Consider the following 23,408-nt stretch of genomic DNA (forward strand, 5'->3'; position numbering starts at 1 on the left):
AGAGCTATCGCTACCCAAATATGCTTTGAGATCATTCTCATCCCGTGGGGGGCCTCCCACCCTTGAATGCTCTTGCTTGTGTTTCCTTCTGACTTGCATCATCCGCATCCCACGTAAGTTTGACCTTACTGTGCTGCAAGGCATCAGTAACGAAATCATTAGGCTTGTATCCGTCGGGAATCCTGTCACATTCATCTCTGGGGGTATCATTTGAGAAATCTGTTTCGTCCGGGACGAATCTAAGGTCGAAAAAGTTTGCACTGCTCATATATTCAGTCCCATCCACAGCGTCATAAATATGTTTCGCAACGTCTTCAGATGAGCAGATCAGAATGGCGTAAAAGTAACGGAGCCTTTCAAGCTGATATTTTCGTAGATGGACGGAAGCAAACTCGTCCCCTTGATCTTCTTTAATGAGAGAATGTTTGATTTTCTCTTCTTCCTCTTCCTCATCTAAGACCTCACTTCCCAATTCACTATCTCCCAGGTCGCTTTCTTCATCCTCTTTTGTTGAAGCAAAAATTTCCTTGGGCGGCCCCTCCATTTCCTCTCTCTCCATCCTCTGACGCCCAAATTCACTCGGATATATCGAGACTTTATGTATACTCCCTCCAGGTGGCAAAAAGCTCGAGAAGACAGCCATCAAATCTTTCGCGCGAATATTATCCCAATCAAGATTGACAACCGCGATTCGTCTACTGACATCGCCAAGTGGTACATCGCTTTGTTGCTGGTTGGGAAACTGCAGTTCCTCTACCTCATCTTCCACGTCCTCATCCTCCTCAGTCGAACTCTCATCTGATGAAGAGTCGGAGAATTTTTCATCCCTTGCAGGATCGTAACCCCGCTTATCCGCCTTGTGCAGCTTCTTTTCTACTACTGCATCATAATCCACGCTCATATTACTCTCTTCTTCATCACTGTATTTCCCCTCTTCCTTTGCTTCATCCTGTTCGCCTGCCCCATCAATTCTATAGAATCTCTCCAGGTGCTTTTTCGTATCGTCCCTCCTCAACCTCCTCCCGTACCTGTCAACAGCAGCATTTTTTGAAAAATCTTCATCGCGCAGCATGTGCGCAAATCGCTTGTCAAGTTTGACATGTGTATGTTTCTTGCTGGGGAGCCTGTATCGGGGGTCGGTTTGGATGTTGGCGAAGCGCGGATCAGCTGTAAAAATTTCGAAAATGGGTTAGCATGATGGGTACAAAGTACACTATTTTCTGCCATACTTTTGTTCTTGACAGGAACTGAGAGATAGGGTTATATGGTCCGCACATACTTATAACTGGTCCAGTTCTGTGTTTGTCCGTCGAGCGGGATTTTGTCCATTTGGGGGACGCATTCTTGCCCGAGTCGGGCATGGTGACTTTCCAAATATCAATAATATTGGTTATGGACTTAAGGATTTCTCAAAGAAAAAAAAATCATTAAAATTAAAAGGGAATTATTGCAGGGAAAGTATGGGCTACATACACCCTTCTTCTAGGTATTTCTTAACAAGTGTGAAGTAGTTTAAAATTTTTGGTGCTCAGCGGATTCAGAGCTTGACGAAGTACAGAGGACGCTATGCTGGTCCGTGCACTTTTTCTTTTTTTTGTGAATCTTTTCTCCCCGCACAAAGGAATCCCTCACCCTGCCACCCACCGATATTTACGGTACCTCCATGTAAAGTATATCCAAAGAAACCTATATTCATTTCAAATAAGACGATATTTGCTTCATATAAGAAATGGTGTATACGTATAAATTTAAAAACCAGTACCCTCAAACGCCCCTCGACACTAAGGACAAGCAGAGGAAATATCCACATTTGCTGGAAATCGGAAGAAACGTCAGCAAAGCACGTATCTGGATCATCTAACATCCAAAGTAACGCTTCTCAATCCATCTTGACTCTCCCTCATCCTCTATCCGGCCCACTACAGCCTTCACATCGGGATAGACAGCGGTTAATCTCTGCAATCCGCGTTTTCCTGCGGCGAACGTTACAAAGACGATACGGCCTTCGTCTACTCCATGGTCGATGAGGACTCGCACAGCCATCAATGCAGCTCCACCACTTGACATTTGTGGATCAAGCAGTATGACAGCGGCGTGGTCATTGATGTCCTGGGGTAATTTAAGATAATGCAGTTCAGGCTCCCCTGTGCTGTAATTTGTTTGAATGAGAACACGGCCAGTTATGCAGTCAGGAATCGTTCGTTTCAAACCAGTTTCTAGGCAAGAGCCACCGCGAAGGATTGCAACAGCAGATATTGTGCCTGCGGGTCGCAGGCCATGATAGATATGTTGGTCAGGTGTGGCCACTGTAGCGGGGACGAATGGGATGGTATCTAGGGCACTGTCTTATTTCTTAGCTCACAAAACTATTTTTGGATGAAAAAGATAAGCAATAACCAAGAGAAGTCAAGAAATACCGTTCTATCATCAGGCATGCCAGTCGGTCAAAGTAAAACACAAAATCTACTTGTTCTGTATGTGGGTTTTGTAAAATGGTGTTTATACCCACCAACTGCGGCGTCTGGTCCATGATAATAACATTCGCGGATAGGGGTTGCTCTTCAACTTGTTTGCCTAGCCTCTGTAGCTCAAGATAATGGGCTTCAGATTTTTCTCGAAGGTTTCGTTGGATATGCTTGACCACCATATCTGCTTTTGTCAATTCGGATGATCAATGTGAACAACTGAAAAGCCATGGCGCATACCTATGGCGGTCTTATTTTCAATGCCTCGGGGGATAATGATGTCTTCCGCAATGGTCAACTCTGAATTCCTTTGCCTTGTTGAAGGGGAATAATACCAGATATGAGACGTTGAGGCTCAACAAATCGTGTATATGATGGTTTTACAAATTTGAACCATTGCTTGATGACACCGTCTATCGTTCTTCCCCTATCTCGGACGTCTCGCAGAACTTGAATTGCTGTCATTAGTCGTACGATCTTCTGAAAACGAAAAAACGTACACCAGAGCATTTGCGGAGTTTTTCTTACTTCTTCTCCCAAGGCAAACGTCCATATCAGCTTCCACGAAAATCTAATTCCGTTAGCTAGGGAGAGTCAAAATTTACAAGATCTTGCTACATGCCTTGACATCCAGCATATCGGCTACTCTTGAATCCGTGAAAGCTAGTATTCCTTCGAGAATAACAACATGCGGGGAGTATAAAGACGTGGTCCTCTCTTCCCGTTGATGTTTCTCGAAGGAATATATAGGTATTTCTACCTTTCGGCTACAAGGGAATGACTTAATTAGCAAGGAACTACAGACATTAGATTTCCTAGCATCTGTTGCCAGATCTTACCCCTTTTTGAGGGACTGGAGAGTATCCACGAGGAGGTCAAAATCAATCGCGTCCGGAGAATCGAAATCATATTCATTATCATGCGCAATAGCATTTTGCTTGGGGGTAAGGGTTTTATAAAATGAGTCCTTTATTAATATTCCACATTAGTCCTATATGCCACGCCGACATGATGTACCCCATCAATGCTAAATACCATGACGAGAATTACCACCCATGGCAAGTTGAGCGAATTGATGATTTCCAGTGCAACTGATGATTTGCCAGATCCTGAACCGCCTGCAATTCCAATTATGGTCATGTCCGCCCATGGCGGGGAGTATCGGGCTCGGAGCTCCGCCATCGCTAGTATCATACGACTCGAGGGGTTGGAGTTCGTGAAACTACTATGCGACCTTAGTCATGGGTCCTGGGTCTCGAAGTAGTTGGCAATGAAATAACAAGGTAGTCTATTTTCCCCACTCTATGCCATGAACTAAAAATGGGATAGCAATAAGCATTATATGGGAATACAGATAAACATTTGATCCTGTTCATTGTCTCTCAATAGATATTGCGGTCAGCTCAATGGAGGTGGAGGTCATTTGATCACGTGGATATACCAAGGGCTTGGCATTTGCTGAGTCAGAAGAGCCTCGCACGACCTTTTTTTCCTCCTCATTCCAACTCATTCTCATTCCCGTCACCAGACGCTCGCTCTCCAGCTGCCTGTCATCCCATTCCATGGCTTGCGAGCTGAAGGGGCCCTCATCCCGCCAGATATTGATTCTACAGTCCTCCCGCACTCTTCTTGTTGCAAGATCGGGATAGCCAGGTATCAATAATCATGACTTCTGCCAACTTCGTACGTGGCATCCCGTCTGCTTTTTTCGGCACCGTGGGAATACTGAACGTTCCAGATGTCTCCAACCCCTTCTACAACCACGCCAACATGGCATCATTTCGAAAGGAAGGTCGAGGATGTGAAGCCATCAAAGACGTGAGTCCATATTTCCCATATGTTTTCTCTCTTCCTGCTATTTCCTTATGATGTGTTTACAAAAATCAAGTTGGGAATCTCTCTGAAAAACACCTGAAGAGAATATATAACTTGTCCTTCTGATCTCCAAATAATATCCCTTGTATTGTCTTTATTCAGCCTGCCATAAGTATCTAGCTAACCTGTCTATTTTAAAGTGATATCAATTTTCTTGTTATGGATTATCTTGTCGCGAATGGCTACCCATCTGCTGCACAGAAATTTGCTATAGAAGCTAATATCCAACCCAAGCCCGATGTGGAGTCGATCCAAGAACGGGTGGATATTCGAAATGCTATTCATTCGGGAGATATTCAGTCTGCTATCGAGAAATTAAACGAGTTGAACCCTCAGGTACAGCCTTGGCCCTCTTACCTTGCTACTCTCTTATGCCCCTAGATATTTGAGCATATATATCTCCTTGCTATGATTAAATTTGTTTCATGCACCACTCATATACCTCCTCGGTATTGATGAAAAAAACTCATCTTCAGTCCTCAGTATGACCAGCAATCGCTAGTGCTGCTTAATATGCATCATTGCCATAAATTACCCCACCTCTTGCTAACAGGTGACTTGCAGATTTTAGACAATAATCCTTCTCTTCACTTTGCTCTTCTGCGATTACAGCTAGTTGAGTTGATACGGACCAGTACATCCACTCCAAACGGAGACATAACTCCTGCTCTAGACTTTGCGACATCCCATCTCGCTCCTCGAGCACCCACTAATCCACAGTTCCTCGAGGACCTTGAAAGGACACTATCACTCCTTATATTCCCATCTGATAATCTTGCCCCTTCGTTAGCTGCGCTGCTGGACCCGGAGCTCAGGAAAAGCATTGCGAACCGCGTAAATGAAGCCATTTTACAAAGTCAAGGCGCACGGCGTGAGGCTCGCCTACGTAATCTTGTCAAACTCCGGTCTTGGGCAGAACAGAAGGCGCGCGAGGCGAAGAAAGACTTGCCTGAAAAAATAGACATTGGCCTCGAGCAAGACAGGAACAGCAATAATAACAGTAACCAAAACGAAGCCCAAAACGGAGGCACTGATGAAGCTGGTGATGCACTGAACATGAGGAGGTAGATCCAATGATATCTTAGTTCAGCAAACCCCACGCTAACGCTAGCTCGGAACTGTATTCACTTTTCGAGCAATGAAAATGCATCCGATGCGACTTATCTGTTCTGTCTCCTTATATTTTTTCTTTCGGAATTTGTGTCTGTACTTTAGCGCGGCGTTTGGAGTCTTTTATGATTCATGGTTCCAAGGACTGATTCGCCCTGAAAGAGCTAACCGAACTGAAATTCCATTGGAGTTCGAATTATTATATCCTAGAATGTGAGTGCATCCGGCATCGCTCAATGGGCCGATTAGGGATGGCTGTGGAATTGTGTTTCGTCATTTTCACACCTTTACACTCGACTTGCCAATGAGATATTTGTACTTATTTATCGTACTATTTCGATTTTTGGGCAACATCAAATACGTCCCATACAAGTTAATGTTACATATTAATATATATATTCATTCCCTTCATGAAACCAACCCTCCCATATAGATAAAGACCAGAGTCATACATGTGGACATATACAAAGGTTAACGACCTAGCACGAAGAGGGGCTTATGGAACGTAGTCGATCAAATCAAAGTGATAATCAACGCATCAGGCAGGGAAAGCCATCCAAAACAGAATAGAACCAGAAACCGCGAGAACACCGTCTAAAGACTAAAATAAATAATGCCACAGATGAAAAAGGTATGCTCTGAAAGGTTGGACATACAAATGTCAAATGTTTCTTTAAAGAGTTGGTTTGGTGATTGGAATCTCGCCCTCTCGGTCGAAGAGTCAACGGTTCAAGGAAATCTATATTTGACTTGATTGTATAAAGAGGACGGCAAATGGGCTGCCATTATGCCAGTATTTATCAACTTCGAAACGCGTAGGCTAAAAAGAGATATGAGTGAATAGTATTGGTATATAAATAAGTTTGTAGGGTATCGCTCGCATCTATGGAAATCGGGTTTTCATGGCCTTGGCTTATATGTTTATTTTTATATGGCGGAAAGATCCTAAAGAAAATGTTGGCTCGCACAGGGTATAACAATAACATGCTCTTGCTGTTAAAAGCTTGTCATATCTGTATCAACGCACGAGTTAGATACGTTAACGTCCAAGGTTTTCAACCAGTAGGTCATTGTCAAATTCACTGAACGGCATATACAATCATGGAAGGATGGGGACTGTGGCGCTTTTAATTCCAAGTTGAACTTTTCCAGTTTTTCACATACCTCTTCCAAAAATTGCTCTCTTCGACCAATCCATAGCTAACAAAATTCTCGTCCGTAAACTGACGCTCTGGGCGAAATATATACTTCGCCAAAGGTACACCCCCAGCAATCCGCCTCCCCAACTCATTCCATTGAAGTCAAAAATCGCGGCATTGCCAATATATGCCAAACTACCGAGATGTTTGTATTGAAACGCCTTGTAGACAGCTTCGTCCAGGTCGCCGTAGTCTATCTCGTTGGCCTTCATACCAGGCATGGCCTGCGCGATCTTATTGAACTTGAGACCCAGATATTTTCCTTGCTGATTCGCTCTTTGCGCTGTTGCAGGCAATGATGTCAGCTTGGAGTCTATTTGGACGAGGAGCTCACGCAGCTCGTCGAAATCGAGAGTGCCGCTGCGGTCTTTGTCATATTGTTCGAAGAGCCTATCAAGCCGGCGTAGATGGCCAGATGCCTGTGGAAATCTCCTCTTCACACGCTGGGCTACGTTCCGCCATTCCGCGAAAGTGAGGTGGACTTTTTCTGGGTCTTTGCCCTTTTCCCAGGCGATGGTTCGAAGGAAAGTTATGATATGGTCTGCCACGTTGTTTTGGACGCTAGAGCAGTCTCCGATGGCATATACATCACCCATTGGGGTGCCATTCACACGGAGATGGGAATCCGTTAGGAGAGTAAGCTTGTTGGTCTGAGAATTGAGTTTCTCAGCGAGCTGTTTACAGAATGTGGATTGTGCTGCGTTATTGTACGGAAGTTAGAGAACAACAAATATGTGCGCTTGGAAAGGGTTTTTACTGACAAACCCCTGTCGACCACAAACAGAATCCCATGGGAAGCTCTTTTAAAATTGGCTTTCCGTCTTCAATCTGTGTGAAAAGTATTTTGTCTTTCTTCACTTCCTTGACCCGCGAGTTTGTAAGGACGTCGACTTGATCATTTGCAAACCGTCGCTATCAAAGTCAGGACGCAATGACTGAATTATCGTAAAGGCTCAAACATACCTCTGCATACTCAGATAGGGTTTGATCATATGTATTGAGAATATGAGAACGGCTGATGAAATCAATTAATAATTGTATATGGGCTAGCTTAGTAGACCGAAAAATACCTTTGAATGAGATGAACGGAGATTTCGTTCCTCAGTATCCGAGGAAACGATCTCAACAAATCTTCGTTGAGCATATCAAAAATTTCCGCGGCAAATTCAACTCCCGTAGGCCCTCCACCACATACCACGAATGAAAGAAGCCTTCTACGCTCCTCATCACTCGTTGAAGGGAGACAGGCAAGTTCTAGATTGTCTAGAACTTTATTTTTGATTTTCCTCGCATCATCAATGGATTTCAGGAAATTGCAGTGTTCAAGGCCTTTTACTCCATGTGGATTTGTGGTTGAACCTTGGTATTCCGTCAATAACAATGTGCGACAGGAGGAGTGATGGACAAGATCATTGTAAGGGTAAACCTACCAACACCAATGACCAATTTATCATATGGTAAATAGAAACGCCGTTCTTGTCCATTGCTATCTAGCTGCGATACCTCTACGAGCTTCTCTGAAAATTCAACATCCACCGCCTCTGCGCGGAGGAAATGGCCTCGAACTCGCTGAACAATGGATCTGACCGGCTCGACCAAAGATCTCAAGCCAATTGTTCCAACAGTCGCAGATGGTAGCATGGGTGTAAACAGGAAATAATTTACAGGAGAAACCACTGTGACATGGTAATCTCCTGGACGGAGAGTCTTCAACAGGGACACACTTCCCCAACCCGTTCCTAGGATGACTAGTTTCGGCTTATCGCGTTGTTCTCTCATGGCTTCCGAATCGTGGTCATCAATCAGCACATCCGCGATTGGGAGGTTTTTTGGTCCGCCTAGGCGAGGATTCAACGCCAATTCAGAGACTTGGATGTTATCAAAACTCAAATCATGGCGGTAGGTAGTAGCATCGTAAACGAAAAATCCAACAACTAGAACGCCACCAATAACAACAAATATACCACAGTATGCGAACAAATTGTATATAATCCTCACGGTCCTGCTTCTCTGTTTCAAGGGAGGCTTGGTATGGCCGAAGCGAATTGATATCAGTAATTGGTTGTGGAAGTTAAATGGAACCTTCGTTGAGAGCGGACGGCGCGAGGGACGACGTGGAGTGTGCAAGTATCGTTGATATATAGGTATATCAGTGCCTTGTGACCGCAATGGGAATCTGGAGCGTTGTAAACATGCTCTCGGATGGCTCTGGGTCAACGGGCGCATGATCCGCGTCCGTGTCTGGTGAGGCAGCATGGGAATAGAATCCAGTAGATAGCGTTCTTCATATCCTAACATCAATAGAAAGATGGCGTAGCTGTTGTACGGAGACGAAAGCAAATAGATACCTACGGTTGAGGATTCTCCGCCCTTCCTTGTATGTTGATGGAATGAGCTAGCTAGTCCACCACAGCGCAGCCAGAGGACACGTGACGTCACTCAGGCAACTTGCAACTGACAAGAAGGATGAATTCATAGTGACTACTAGTAGTGAAGAGATTTCCCATTTTAATTATCTCATCTATGATATGCTATATTAACTGTATGTCCATGCATGATAACAAAATTAGCGAAGCTCCAGAGCAGTCGCTAAAAATAATGTGTTAAATATAATACAGCACCACTGAATAAAGTAATTGCCGCAACTCCTTGATAGCTAGGCATCAAACCACTCTCCCCACGAGCCTTGAGAAGATTGCTTTTGATTAATGCTAATAATATATGAATGGAAAAATAAGTATTCGACGTCTGCGATTCAAATCCCCCCAGCCTCTTCTAAAACTCCACACGCCAACTCCTCAATCACTCGCCAGTTCATCGTCGATATCAGTGCTCATTCTCTTTTTGCCAAGGGTTTTACCCCTAGCTTTCTTCTTGGGAGTGCCACCAGCAGAGACAGAGCTCTTGCGCTTTCCCGGTTTCGAATTGCCTGCGGCTGCGAGGAGGATACCTATTTCATCACCCTCTCCTGTGGTGTCATGGCTCCCCCGATCATCGTCTCCAGCCACTTTGAGTTCATCGTCGATCGATAGCAATAGTGCAAAATCTCGACATGTGGTTACCATTGTTTCTGTGCTGTCAATGCAGTGCATGAGATTAGACACCACTTCCCAAAACCGGTCACCAGTGACACCCTGGACTTTTGACGGTGGCCGATTAAGTTCCTTGGAACTTCCCTTCCCTTCCTTTTGCCGCGCATGAAAATTAATGCCGTAAAGACGGCGGAGATACGAACGAGCTTCCCAGAGCATCAGGAGTGAACCCGCTGCAGTAGCCAACTGTCTCAACAACTGACCATCGACTGACTCACCAGCAGCCGCTGCCGCTGATGAAGTAGTAGGGGCGGCAGGAACCTCTTCGGAAACAGGGGACCCATCCATAGTCTGAGATTGTGCTGCGTTTGAGTTGCCATTGATTGGCTCCATCGTGTTTTGGAACAAATCAGTTTCGATTGCATGAGCTACAATTGTTCCTGTTGCAGCAACTATACGCTCAATGCAAGCGATTGTAGGGAGGATTTCCGCAATTTGTGCATACTCAAAGAATGCGATATTTTGAGAGACGAATCTAGACAGGAGCAAGTGCTCTGGGGGATCCTTCGAAACGTCAAGTTTGCGAAGTTCAAAATCGACTTTTGCGTATAGATTGGTAGAAATTTTCTCTGGTACTTGCTATTGCTGACTTTGATGATGTCGAACAGGGGCGCAAGTTTCGAAGTATACGGGCGAACAAAAGCCCCACTTGGATCTCCGACGACATCCCGCTGATAATGAAATGCATCTTGAACTGCTCTCATGTACTCTCGGTCAAACATGGATTCGTGTTGTTCGTGCAGCATTTTGTGAGTGTCAAAGGCTATTTTGCTGATTGTCGGATTTGTGGACGTCTCCAGTGCTACCAATACCCCAGCACATTCTTTGGGGTGAATAAGGCCCTGGCGATTAATACTTGCTATCAGCTCAATAGCCGTCAATGCGTAGGTATCCTGCTTTGAAAGGGCCGCGTGGAGCATGTTTTGGAGAAATTGCTGGGCAATCAATGCTGCTGCTCCATCATTCTCGCTCGCCTTCAAGGAACCGGCCAATCTCGTGGAGCTCTCAGCATCGGCTGCTGAATCACTAGTTTGTACCAACGTCTCAGCCTTCCCTTCATGGATAGAAAAAAACTCTAGGAATGACTTCAAGATGATATTTTGTAAATCCGGGCTGTCTCCCTCGAACACTGAAGATAAAGCCATTCTTGCCTGTTGCTGGCTGTACTGCGCAGGCCAAGTTTGACAGATTGAGCCTAAGCTTTCCAAAGCCATTATTCGCAGTTCAAATGGATACTGAGGAAGAGCAAAGGGGGCTATGAAATTAACCATTAAGCCAGAAACAGACGTGGCCTGCGTCGTAGGAAATGATTGCCTGAAAAAATTATAATATTTTTCCAGATCACAATGCTTCCCAACGCAACCGGCAATTCGAATGTAACTTCTCACCCTCCCTAGAGCATCTGTTTTTGATGAGTTGTCGAAGTTTAGAGTTTTCGCCTGAGCAATACCCTTGAGGACAGATATGGTAAGTTTCACAAGGCGTTCGGTATTTTGTAAAACCCTGTCGATGGTCCAAAGGCATGCCATTACCTCATTAAGCTCGGTCCTAGCTAGCTTCGAAACGCTCTTGAAAAGATCATTTTGAATTTCTTTGAGCAGGGTATTATGGGCGGTAGAAAGGTAAGGTAGAACACATCGATATATGACAACCACAGATCGAAAAAGAAGCAAGTCGTCAGCTGTGGAGAGGTGGCCAATATAGGGATGCAGTGTTTCCAATTGGTCAGGAGTGAAAAGCTTCGCATTCGCTTTGGCGAACACCGTAACAGACTGGAGTAGCGCCTGGAGGGTCGGTTTATTTGGTGAATCTGCATGATCTATGATTCGCTCAAACATTGTAGCCACAATCGCTTTGCACACTTTGAAATTGGCGGATGCGGCCTTCGTGTCGTCGGAGAGTATGGATTTGACAAACTTTTCAAAAGCGGTAACGATTGCATCGCTTTTCTCGACGGACCCGACAATAAGATCAACCAATTCTCCCAAGGAGACTTTGGTTTGAGGTGAATCCTGGATCGAGTCAATTGGATGGTGAAATGGACCAAACCAGATTTCTTCCAAGACTTGGCGAGCTTGTGTAACGACACTGCTTTCCATGTCCGTAATGCGTTGTAACAGATTGTCAGCAATGGCGATTTTCAGGTCTTTACGTGACGTTTGGAGATAAATATCCTTCAAGGAGCCAATGCAGCGTTTTCGAACACCGACAGTTGGGTCTGCTGAGCAAGATAAAATGGTACGACAGCCGTCCTCCTCAAGCGCCGGTCTGAGAGTGATACACTTTGCGATGAGCGAGAGTGCCGAGTCTCGAACCATGGGTGAAGAATCCGTAGAGCATCGGAGAATCAGCGTGGTCACAGAGTCATCACGGTCTAGAAGGGTCGGATCCTTCTCCAACATTTGAATTACGCTTTTCAAGCTTCGGCTTCGGACTTTGGCTTGATCGCTGGTAATGGAGTTTAAAAGAACCTTCAGGATTTTATCGAACGCTTTGCAGAACCCCATATGGAGGAGAGTCAAAAGATATGCGAAACGAGCATGATGTGGACCGATACGTTCAAAGTTACTATCGAAAATTATTAGCCTATGTGTATTTTCTACCTTTAAATGAAGAACACTTACTTGTGAGACTCTAACCATCTGGGGTCTGAAAGCATGTTACGCAGAGTCCGCGCCAGATGGTCGACTGATTCGCCGTCGGAAATATTTCCCCTATTCTCCGGATCGTAATAGAAACTGCATACATTTTTTGCCCACTGAGCAAGAACATAGCCCCGAGCGCTAGAAAGCTGCCAATTTCCGAGATCCCTCTCCTGGAGACTCTCAAGAACTATTCGATATGGCCCATCGACAGACACGACATCTTCTGCATGTAATGACCGATTTAGGTGCTCATCAAATAGCTGCCGCAGATAATCAGATAACTCTGAATCCCCTTCATCCATACTGGGAATTAAATGTTGTACGGAGGAAGTAAGATCAGAAATCGCACATCCCATCCAGCCCAAAAGCTCAAGAGCCATATTTTTGGCGTTTGCGGGGCTCTTATCATGGTCTGCAAGCCCAATCATTTGCGATGCGAGAACTCGCAGCAAAAGCTCTGCAGCTGGCCAATCAGTCGAACCAAGGACACTGACGAGATCTCCGGTAAAAAGATCCAGAAGATTCCTGTATGGCTGATCACCAGTTTTGGTGGATGTCATTGCCCGCTGAACGATAAATTTTGTAATATACTGTGCGCTACGTAAGGCATTATCAAAGAGTGGTTCGACTTTATCTGAAAGTAATTCCAGGGGCGTGCCCCTCCTAGGTCCATCATCATCAGCCTCATCGTCGGTATCTTCACTTTCTGAGCCTTCACCCTGGCCAAATTTCGGAAGAAGTAGACGGCGCTTCGGCCTTCTCGATCCCTTCGAGGATTTTTGTAATGCAGTTGTCTGAACGAGCTGCATTACGAGGGCAGAGAGTAACTGGATATGCTTCCCGTCTATAAGTTTGAATTGCCTAGCGCTCTGCCTTGTAGATGGAAGCTTCTCCAACGACACCAATATTTCATCAAGAATAAAGGGGCGCTGCTCCGGGTATTTTGCGAATATTTTTGCTAGCACATCCATAGAACCCCTTCGAACAGCCTCATACTTTTGGAAGCCCAAGGTTGAATCCCTATCACTATGAGCATTTTCGACAAATATTAGCTTTGTTGCAAGGAATTCAGTGGCCGTGATAGTTCCTTCGGCAACATCAACATTGGAAAGGAAACGAGCTAGCAGGTGTAGCACTTTCTTCGTTTGGTGAACCAAGCCCGCAAGAATGTTCCTATGGGCTGAGAAAAAGGTAAACAGTTCCGCATCTCTACCATTAGGCCGGCATTCAACAACGGGAATGAGGCAATCGTCGAAAACATGGTTGAGGACGTTCGGAATAGCCTGAATAACATCTTCTGGACACAAATCTTTTATCGTCACCTCTCCTGACATTGTATGAAGTAAAGTGCATATTGCCAGCAGCGCGTTGCGCATGTCATCAAGCTTTCTAAGCCACATCTCTGTATCGTCTTCTGCGGGAACGTGCTCTAGTTTTAGATCTGGAGTCTGGGCAGAAATCACGGGGGGTTCACAGAGCTTCTGGATGCGGTTCAAATACTCCGTTGGAATGTCACGAAGTCGTCCATAGCCAGTAACCTTTTGCATCGCTGTTTGGAGCAAAGAGTGTGTCTCAGAAGATAAAACTGGACCAAGACCATCGATCGCTTTCGGAAGTCTAAACATTTTGCTTGACGATTGGTGTTCGGTTGCGGACGTATCTGGTTCAAGTTGATCCTCTGCTTCAAAGACCTCCTGCAAAAGCTCTTGTAATTTTACCAAGGCTGCATCTGCTTCCTCCTTTTGATCTTTTAGACGTAATGCAGCCAATTTCTCGTCGTCCTCGGTGTTCAACTTCCTCCTTTTTGAAGGCGACTGGTCGCAAATATGAACGTATTCATCGGGCTGTGACGACAAAGGCAACGAGGGCACCAACACGACGGGCTTCTGCATAGGCTTCTGCAATCCGAGAGTTGCTTTGGATTCGGTATGATGACTAGATTCTGGAATCCTAGCTGCAGAAACGTTCTCGGTTAAGGTAGGCGACGGTAAGGGTTTCGATACTATTAATTTCTTTTTCGGGCTAGGGGTAACAGGCGATGGGTCTATCATATTCCATTAGTAAATCGGCTGTTGCGGAGTCAATAGCAGGATGATCATACATCGATAACGAACGTCTGTGTTATCTAACACCATCTTTGCGAAGGGCCCAAGGTGACCTCGACTCAACGATTCTGTATCTGGTAGCTGAGCCTTTAGGGAATTGTGAGTCACTCGAGATCGTGATGGTAATTTAAACTCACTAGAATTTCATGTCAGCGGAGCGCAAAGATAAAAAGGGAAAAAACTATTCCATACTATTCAGTCATATCTCCACTCAGTATCTCTTGTAAATGCCGGCGGGTAGTCTCTAGACGAGTAGATTCGCCTGCATTTGCTTGGGTCTCGTCGTCAAGGGTGTCGATAATCTCCCCAGCAGCTTTGCGGTCATGGGTGCTCGATAGGTTTGCGAGTGAAGGTTGGCCGACGTCGGGGCGGAGAATGGAATCTAGTAAAAAGTCAAGGTCAGTGGCAGATTCCAGCTAGATTTAAAAAAATATATATCTATATATCAGTAAAGTGGGCTTACCTAGACCAAAGATAGGGGCGCTTGTCATAGGGGAGAACTGAAGTGCCTCATCAACCGACAATGCTTTGGCAAGCCGTTCGCCAGCACCATTGGAGTTGGAGACGCCATGGCCAGAAATGACCACCTGGATGCTCGGGTTACGAGCTTGTTGCATAGCGGAAATCTTACCAGGAGGTATGCCTGGCAGACGTGGGTGATAGGGTCAATCTCCAAAATCCCCGTTTACTCATAGCTAGCAGGACTCGGGAGTTGGAATCATGGTCAGTCAAGGCTGGTTGTGTTCGTGGTCATGACGCTTAACTCACCATGACGCCGCAATTTTGCCGCGCTCGGCTCCACCTGGATTAAGTTAGCGCTCAGCATTTACCTTTTTGACAAGGCTGATAAGTTACTGCCCTCACTTGCATGGAAAACATGCAAGTTCTCCCGAAAACAAGATGGCGGAAATGTTAATAGATATTTTTTTAGGCCCAAGTCGAGGTATCAACAGGCTTGTTTTTAATTCCCCCGCATCCCCACTTTAACGATAATACATAAATTATCAGGTATGGCCATTAAAAGTTATATGAAGATGTCCCTCCCCACCTTACCACACTCAGGGGTGTGTTGTTGCCTTTGCCTGCACGCCCACAGCGCGACACTTTTAAATCTGCTCTGTATTATCTCTTTGAAACCAGTGGGATTATATTGATATTGTATCTGAATATCTTTGAGAGTCTACCACATTTTTATTCATATCTGATATTTTATATACTAACTAGTCTTTGAATTTGTTTCATCATACTTCTTTCAGAGAACGTAGTCTACTCGATTGCTACTAGTAGTAAACTTCATATTGTGTATTAGTATATATTGACTTTTGTAATAACTATAGATAAGTTAAAACTTGTTTTCAAGGCAGCTAGCTCTAGTATGAGGGATAGCCAGGGGCCAGGGGGTTGGGCAAACACCCCTCTAAATCCACTTTATCCAAGGGTCAAATGAATCTTTATATTCAAGAAGCAAACACATTTTCAGATAGTTGGTAGTATAGCTATGACTGAATGAAACAAAATAGTTATATCAGAAATGTAACTGTAGGGCCCCGCGGTTGGGCGCTACTTACAGTATGTATAGGAAGTCAGCTGTCTTAAATATCTTAGCTAATTCCTTAACTAGTTAGTTAGAGTCAGTTAGCTCACTCGAGCTCTGAAAGCTAGTTACAAGGCTTTGAAAATTTCAGCGTTTCATACATCTTCTGGATAGTTATCTATTATATTGATCATAGATAATATCTGAACATTATTTTTCTTACCTACTTCGTAAATAAATACATTTAAAATATTCACTAGTATTTAAATGAATTCAGTAATATTGGTAATGTTTATTCATGCTTTGCTCGCTATGATTGTTTCTCATTCTTGAGACCACTCGCCAACCTCGCTATGGCCTGTTCCGTAAACATACTAAATATAGTAGTACCTAGATGGAATATCAGAGAAGAACATCAACAATGAGGATGCAAACAACTGAAGAATATTAATCAGCTGTAAACAGTAGTTAGCAATAGTTAATTACCAACCATAATAGGGGATGGTTTAAGAGTAGAAGTGGGAGATTTTATATTAGTATTCTAGAGCTCTCAAATCAGCTTTTATGATAGGTAGTTATGAATTTCTATTATTATGTTAGTGGTGAACTCTTGCATGTCCCGTTCCAAAAATCATCTCCGTAATACAGCACTCTCTGGCTTTGCCTTTAAACCATCCTCATAATATTCTGTCTTCTACCTGTAAATCATTGATATTGTCAGATATCACTAGATATTCATCCCATCGATACCTATAATTGATAGCACTCATTACCAGTGATTGCTGGATCTTCATATCGTTGGTAGATACCAATATCACCAGATCTTTATATCACATGTAGACAGGCAGGAATCTCTATATTTCACTAACATTAACACATAATCTCCATATATATAGAAGCTCTCAACATCATCCATCTTCATAATATAATATTTCGCTATATAGTATAAGGTTTACACCATCAAAGTCTTTTTGATAACACAAAATAACAATATAGAGATAAAGAATTTAAGAATAAATAAGATGCAATAACACAAGATCATTAGTAGTATAGAAGAGATGATTGAGGAGTTAAGGCAGAGATTGATGATGATATAGTTACTACACCGCGCAGTTCATCGACTAAATGGTTGTAGAAAGAAAAAGGGCTGCAAAGCTAACTGTAAGAAGCTAGTGGGTAAATAACGTTACTCCACAAAATGGAGAAGATCGCAAGCACTTGCAAACGACGAGGATGGGCTTGATTAAATGTGCACACAGCTGAATCGGGTTCAAATTTTCGACCAGAAAACCTTTTGGTGTGGTTTAAAATCCCTTGGCAAAAATTTGAATCCCGAAAAAGCCTCAGAAGTCCGAAAATAGTGCGAATCTGAGCAGGAACGTAGAATCCCCTATTCTTCTGTTGTTCAGAGCTTCGAGTACTCTGTAGTTACATCAACAACGCAAAAGTCGGCCAACCGCGTCGCATGTGGCTATGTTTGCCCTTGGCCGCCGCCGTTGAGGGTGGGACCCCTAGTAAAACGATCAACTATATTCTTCTCGTACAAAAGGTTATCAATCATTTATAATCTAAGGACCCTGATTATAAATTTATTAAAAGTATTATAAATGATTTTACATAGATGTAAGTTATTTTTTACTGTGTTATATTTTCCAATGATCTTCCCAGATTTCCCTTTTTGAATGATATTTATCTAGTAATTACCAATATATTTCATCAGTTATACGATTTTATGCCGAAGTGGATTCAAGTACTATTCAAATAGTATTCGAATAACGGGCATCATGCGAAGAGAATGCAGTACATATACCTTGTCTGATGGTACTGGGATGCTTAATCTCTCCGCATGCGGGTAGTTCCAAGATGATGAACACTCCGAGACGGGGAGTAGACGCCGGCGACAAAAATTATGTGTGCGAGGTGAAGAGGAATCCGCCGTGAGTATTTCAAGGCTACAATTATAGATTGATGAAAAGGCAGCATCTCGCACCCCTTGCAAATTTTTACCATGTTGAGCTCTTGACACTCGTTCTCGACTTTCTACATGATATCGCAAATTAACACACGCGTGCCTACTTTCCCTTTCCTTTTTCTCCCTCGGATTTTTTGACCCTATTGTAATATACGCTCGATTCGAGTCAAACTGATTGCACGTCTACTCTTAAACATATTGTGAGGCTCCTCACGGACCTAAGGAGAGGCCTGTCGAAGATCCAATGTCCTCAAAAGAGAGCCATCATACCCTAAGAATGGGCCATAGGAAAGAAAATGAAACCGAAACTCCGCCCAGCAACCATGGTGAAAATTTTCGTACCAGCTCAACCATCATTGACAATAATGGTGCTTCTGGGACGGATGGAGACGAAATGACGGAATTGCAAGTAAAAAGCCTGGTGGGCCTTGCTCGCAGCATGTCCCACGCCTCAGCCCAAAGCAGTCTATGCGCCCAGCACTCTGGCGGTGACATCAACCCCTTCATCGACTCTGAATCCGACCCCGAATTGAACCCCCACAATGAAAATTTTAATTTGCGTAAATGGATGAAATCCATCCTCCGCATTACTTCAAGGGACCCCGAGCGTTATCCCCGTCGCACTGCCGGCGTTTCATTCCGCAACCTGAACGTGCATGGCTATGGCACTGCTGCCGACTACCAAGCCGATGTTGCAAATGTTTGGCTGAAGGCGTATGGAATTGTAAAGCGCTTGGTAGGTTTTGATGAAAAGGTCCGCATCGACATTTTGCGCAATTTCGAAGGTTTAGTGAAGAGTGGAGAGATGCTGGTCGTGTTGGGCCGTCCAGGGAGGTAAGGCGAGCTTCCTATACACCTCGCTGATTGACCTGAGGTTGACTTTTAAAACCAGTGGGTGTTCAACCTTTCTTAAGACTCTAGCGGGTGAGACACATGGGTTATACCTGGGAGAGGGCACTTCAATTGAGTATCAAGGTATCTCTTGGGACCAGATGCATAATAACTTCCGTGGTGAAGCTATCTACCAGGCAGAAACAGAATCACATTTTGCACACTTAACGGCTGGTGATACCCTCTATTTTGCTGCAAAAGCTCCTGCTCCAGCTAATCGGTTCCCTGGTGTCAGTCGCAACCAATATGCGCTGCATATGCGAGATGTTGTCATGGCCATGCTTAACCTCTCTCACACGGTAAACACCAAGGTCGGAAACGAATACATCCCTGGTGTGTCTGGTGGCGAAAGGAAGCGCATTAGTATCGCGGAAACCACTCTTAGTGGGAGTCCACTTCAATGCTGGGACAACAGCACTCGGGGCCTTGATAGTGCTACCGCTCGCACAGTTATAGAGTCGCTACACCTATCTACCAGATATTCCGGCACAACTGCAATTGTAGCTATATATCAAGCGAGCCAAGCTATCTATGATATATTTGATAAGGCAATGGTGTTGTATGAGGGGAGGCAGATCTATTTTGGGAAGACAACTCACGCTAGGAAATATTTTATTGACATGGGGTTTTATTGCCCGGAGCGGCAGACAACGGGGGATTTCCTCACATCCATGACCAACCCAGAGGAGCGATTGGTACGTGAGGGATTTGAGGCGGTTGTTCCGCGTACACCCGACGAGTTCGCAGCAAGATGGCAGCAGAGCCCCGACCGCAAAGCGCTCCTCACGGAGATAGAAGCGTACCAGAAGGAATATCCCTTGAATGCACAGCCTCTTGATCAGTTCAATTCATCTCTCAGTGCTCAGAAATCAAAATTTAACCGAGGCAAATCCCCTTATACTATATCCTACTGGATTCAAATAAGGCTTTGCATATGGAGAGGAGTTCAGCGGCTGAAGGGAGATTTATCCATCACCTTGACATCTATCATCGGCAATATTATCATGGCTTTAGTTGTGGCCTCTATGTTCTATAATTTACCTAATGACACCAGCAGTTTTTTCAGTCGTGGGGCGCTAATCTTCTTCGCTATCATCCTGAATGCGTTGGCAACCACTCTTGAGGTTATGACTCTGTGGCAGCAACGACCAGTTGTGGAAAAGCATCATAAGTACGCGCTATATCGCCCATCTGCTGAAGCGATAAGCTCCATCATCATTGACCTCCCAACAAAACTATGCGTCGCCATCGCATTCAACACGGTTTTGTACTTCATCGCTAACCTACGCCGCACCCCTGGTCACTATTTTGTGTTCCTTTTGTTTTCATTCTCTATTACTTTGACCATGTCGAACATCTTCCGTTTCATTGCTTCGATCTCGAGGACATTTGCCCAGGCCTCTCCTCCAACGATAGTAATTGTTCTTGGAATGGTTATCTATACAGGATTCACTGTTCCTTTGCGAGACATGGTTGTCTGGTTCCGCTGGATAAACTATATTAACCCGATTGGCTATGCTTTCGAGTCGCTGATGATTAATGAATTCCACGACCGTTCATTTCCATGCACAACCTTTATTCCCGCGGGACCTGGCTATGGGGATTTCGACAATCAATTCAAAATTTGTGAGGGTTCGGGTGCTGTCGCAGGGGATACCTTCATCGACGGTGACAAGTTGCTGAATACCTCATATGGGTATTACGCCGAGAATCTATGAAAGAAATTTTGGAATCATCTGTGCCTTTTTCGTCTTTCCTCCTATGCTATACATAGTCGCATCAGAATTGGTGAGCGCGAAGCCGTCTAAGGGTGAGGTTCTTGTATATCGCGCGGCAAGATTCCTACAGGACTGGTTCAAAAGATCGGGAGCAAGAGCATGGATGATCCTGAGACAGGCAAGCAGGCCCACGAGAAACAAAGGATTGAGCAAAATCGAAGCGAAGAGGTTGCTTCAATTGCCAAGCAAATGTCTATCTTCCATTGGGAGAATGTGTGTTATGATATTAAAACTAAAGGCCAATCTAAGCGGCTCTTAGATCAAGTGGATGGCTGGGTAAAACCAGGAGCTTTAACGGCTCTAATGGGGGTTTCTGGTGCGGGGAAAACAACTCTACTTGATGTTTTAGCTAATCGTGTCACAATGGGTGTTGTCACAGGTGAGATGTTAGTTGATGGCCGTCTTCGTGATGCATCCTTTCAGCGGAAAACTGGATATGTGCAACAGGATGATTACCTACACACAGAAACCAGCACTGTCCGCGAATCTTTGGTCTTCAGCGCTCTCCTTCGCCAACCATCTACCACTCCACGTGCCGAGAAAATTGCCTACGTCGAAGAAGTCATCAAGCTTTTAGGCATGCAAGAATACGCCGATGCGGTTGTTGGAGTCCTTGGAGTGGGCTTGAACATAGAGCAACGAAAACGCTTCAGCATCGGGGTCGAAATCGCGGCCAAACCCGACCTGTTACTCTTTTTTGACGAGCCTACGTCTGGCCTTGATAGTCCGACAGCCTGGTCCATCTGCAACTTGATGCGAAAGCTTGCTGACCATGGACAAGCCATCCTGTGCACGATTCACCAACCGTCAGCTTTTTTAATGCAGACATTTGACCAATTGCTCTTTTTGGCCGCCGGAGGGAAAACTGTTTATTTTGGAGACCTCGGGGAGAATATGAGCACATTGGTTGAATATTTCGAGAAAAAGGGAGCCTCCAAATGTCCCCCTGAAGCAAACCCGGCCGAATGGATGCTGGAGGTCATTGGTGCTGCTCCTGGCTCCCATACCGATAAAGACTGGGCAGAAATCTGGAAATCTAGCCCGGAGCGGGTTGAAGTGCGCCGTTCGTTAGCTGCTATGAAGCAGGAATTGTCCCAGAAAAAAAGAGAGTCTCAAGAAGAGATATACTCAGAATTTGCAATGCCGCTGTGGTATCAATATCTGATTTGCCAACAACGGATGCTTCAACACTACTGGCGCAATCCAGTGTACATTTACTCCAAAGCGTTTGTTGCTATTCTTGCGGTAAGTTTGTTGGTCAACGGGTGCAGCCCGTGGCAAAAGTACTGGCCAGCTTGATTTGGCTGCGTTCTCTATTTCTTCGGGTATACAATTACTAATTATTCTATAGCCCCTATTTATTGGCTTTACCTTCTACAATGCCGAGAAAAGTCTCCGGGGATTACAGAATCAACTGTTCGGGATTTTTATGCTTCTGCTTATGTTCCCTACGTTGACGCAACAAAGTATGCCGTTTTACATTGCAATGAGATCGTTATACGAGGTATGGTCAGAAACCCCGTTGTGTAATTTCGAAGAAGCTAACGCCCTTCTCCCGCATAGGTGCGCGAGCGCCCATCAAAAACATACTCGTGGAAGGCTTTCATACTTTCAGCTGTCGTGGTAGAGCTTCCTTGGAACACCCTCATGGCTGTCCCTGCTTTTTTCGCCTGGTACTATCCGATTGGGTTTCAGCGGAATGCCGGGGATGATGTGGCAGGACGTAGCGGTACCATGTTCCTCCTCATATGGATCTTCCTCGTTTATGGCTCTACATTTGGTTCTATGGTAGTTTCAGGAATGGACCTAGCCGAAACAGCTGGCAATATTAGCCAATTGTTATTCTCGATGGCTCTCATCTTCTGCGGGTAGGCACTCAATAATATTTAATCTCTGAAATTTGTGGCAGTTGTTCGCTAATCTTCTAATCATACAGTGTCCTTGCTACCCCGGATGCCATGCCAGGTTTCTGGATCTTCATGTACCGCCTCTCCCCATTCAACTACTTTGTTTCCTCTGTCCTTTCCACGGGGATCGCTGGTGTGGACATCCAGTGTTCCTCCATCGAGCTGTTACGAGTTCCCCCTCCACCAGGAAAGACCTGCTTAGAGTACTTTCAACAATATATGTCATTCGCTGGTGGTCGTCTCCTCAACCCAGACAAAACTGACATGTGTGAGTTTTGTACAGTCATGACAACTGACGATTACCTCAAGCAGGTCAACATATATTTTGCAGACCGCTGGTTCAACATTGGCATTTTGTTCGCATTCATTGCTGTGAATATTGTGGGTGCAGTGTTTTTCTATTGGCTTGTTAGGGTACCAAAGATGGGATGGAAGGCCAAAAAGTCATAAGTCATGTTGACTTTTTTTTCCGTAAGCTGCTGCTGTGCCATGCAGGTACAGAATCCATTCTCCACAGTCAGGCAAGCTAGCTGCCTTCATGGTGAACACATTACATTAGTAAATGGGTTAGCAGTCTACTTCAATTGACATTATTAACATATATGTTGGGCGTAATCAGGCTTAAGAACATAAATAATAGAAAATATTAGCCCATACATCCACGAATTCTAGTCTGCTGGCTATACGCGCGCAGATAGTTTGCTAAGGCTGATGTTGTCTGGTTTGATATCCTTGGGGTTGTCATCCTCTCCTGAGTCCCCAAATACAGCTTGAAAGTGTTATCAAAGCAGACACTGCGGACCCTGGGCTCAATGTCAGGGATAATCAATCATCA

The 23,408-nt window shown here is 44.6% G+C and overlaps 6 protein-coding genes across 6 annotated transcripts; 2 read left to right on the forward strand and 4 right to left on the reverse strand.

Moving 5' to 3' along the window:
- Positions 1-37: 37 nt before the first annotated feature.
- Positions 38-1,361, reverse strand: HCAG_00965 (predicted protein; the record flags this gene model as incomplete). The annotated part of the gene is made up of 2 exons (XM_001543869.1): positions 38-1,167; positions 1,280-1,361. The coding sequence occupies 2 exons, from the start codon at positions 1,359-1,361 to the stop codon at positions 38-40; spliced, it is 1,212 nt and encodes a 403-aa protein (XP_001543919.1).
- A 496-nt stretch (positions 1,362-1,857) lies between these two features.
- On the reverse strand, positions 1,858-3,647 carry HCAG_00966 (conserved hypothetical protein; the record flags this gene model as incomplete). The annotated part of the gene is made up of 7 exons (XM_001543870.1): positions 1,858-2,341; positions 2,418-2,649; positions 2,706-2,779; positions 2,966-3,036; positions 3,094-3,232; positions 3,305-3,432; positions 3,501-3,647. The coding sequence occupies 7 exons, from the start codon at positions 3,645-3,647 to the stop codon at positions 1,858-1,860; spliced, it is 1,275 nt and encodes a 424-aa protein (XP_001543920.1).
- A 556-nt stretch (positions 3,648-4,203) lies between these two features.
- On the forward strand, positions 4,204-5,408 carry HCAG_00967 (conserved hypothetical protein; the record flags this gene model as incomplete). Its single annotated transcript, XM_001543871.1, has 3 exons — positions 4,204-4,283; positions 4,481-4,676; positions 4,905-5,408. 3 exons carry the CDS (start codon positions 4,204-4,206, stop codon positions 5,406-5,408), a joined length of 780 nt encoding a protein of 259 aa, XP_001543921.1.
- A 1,038-nt stretch (positions 5,409-6,446) lies between these two features.
- HCAG_00968 (hypothetical protein) lies at positions 6,447-9,156 on the reverse strand (the record flags this gene model as incomplete). Its single annotated transcript, XM_001543872.1, has 7 exons — positions 6,447-6,463; positions 6,615-7,346; positions 7,432-7,561; positions 7,613-7,664; positions 7,720-8,008; positions 8,080-8,659; positions 9,109-9,156. 7 exons carry the CDS (start codon positions 9,154-9,156, stop codon positions 6,447-6,449), a joined length of 1,848 nt encoding a protein of 615 aa, XP_001543922.1.
- Positions 9,157-9,447: 291 nt separating this feature from the next.
- Positions 9,448-16,819, reverse strand: HCAG_00969 (conserved hypothetical protein; the record flags this gene model as incomplete). The annotated part of the gene is made up of 13 exons (XM_001543873.1): positions 9,448-10,068; positions 10,332-10,976; positions 11,130-12,309; positions 12,366-14,430; positions 14,488-14,627; positions 14,684-14,873; positions 14,955-15,134; positions 15,260-15,293; positions 15,545-15,608; positions 16,060-16,108; positions 16,253-16,281; positions 16,401-16,480; positions 16,799-16,819. The coding sequence occupies 13 exons, from the start codon at positions 16,817-16,819 to the stop codon at positions 9,448-9,450; spliced, it is 5,298 nt and encodes a 1,765-aa protein (XP_001543923.1).
- A 1,572-nt stretch (positions 16,820-18,391) lies between these two features.
- HCAG_00970 (hypothetical protein) lies at positions 18,392-23,023 on the forward strand (the record flags this gene model as incomplete). The annotated part of the gene is made up of 10 exons (XM_001543874.1): positions 18,392-18,831; positions 18,890-20,584; positions 20,663-20,676; positions 20,737-20,879; positions 21,016-21,045; positions 21,090-21,911; positions 22,018-22,170; positions 22,230-22,534; positions 22,603-22,706; positions 22,857-23,023. The coding sequence occupies 10 exons, from the start codon at positions 18,392-18,394 to the stop codon at positions 23,021-23,023; spliced, it is 3,873 nt and encodes a 1,290-aa protein (XP_001543924.1).
- Between the last annotated feature and the right edge of the window lie 385 nt (positions 23,024-23,408).

The sequence above is a fragment of the Histoplasma capsulatum genome, genomic scaffold, assembly GCF_000149585.1.
Source record: "Histoplasma capsulatum NAm1 scaffold_1 genomic scaffold, whole genome shotgun sequence".
NCBI classification, from domain to species: domain Eukaryota; kingdom Fungi; phylum Ascomycota; class Eurotiomycetes; order Onygenales; family Ajellomycetaceae; genus Histoplasma; species Histoplasma mississippiense.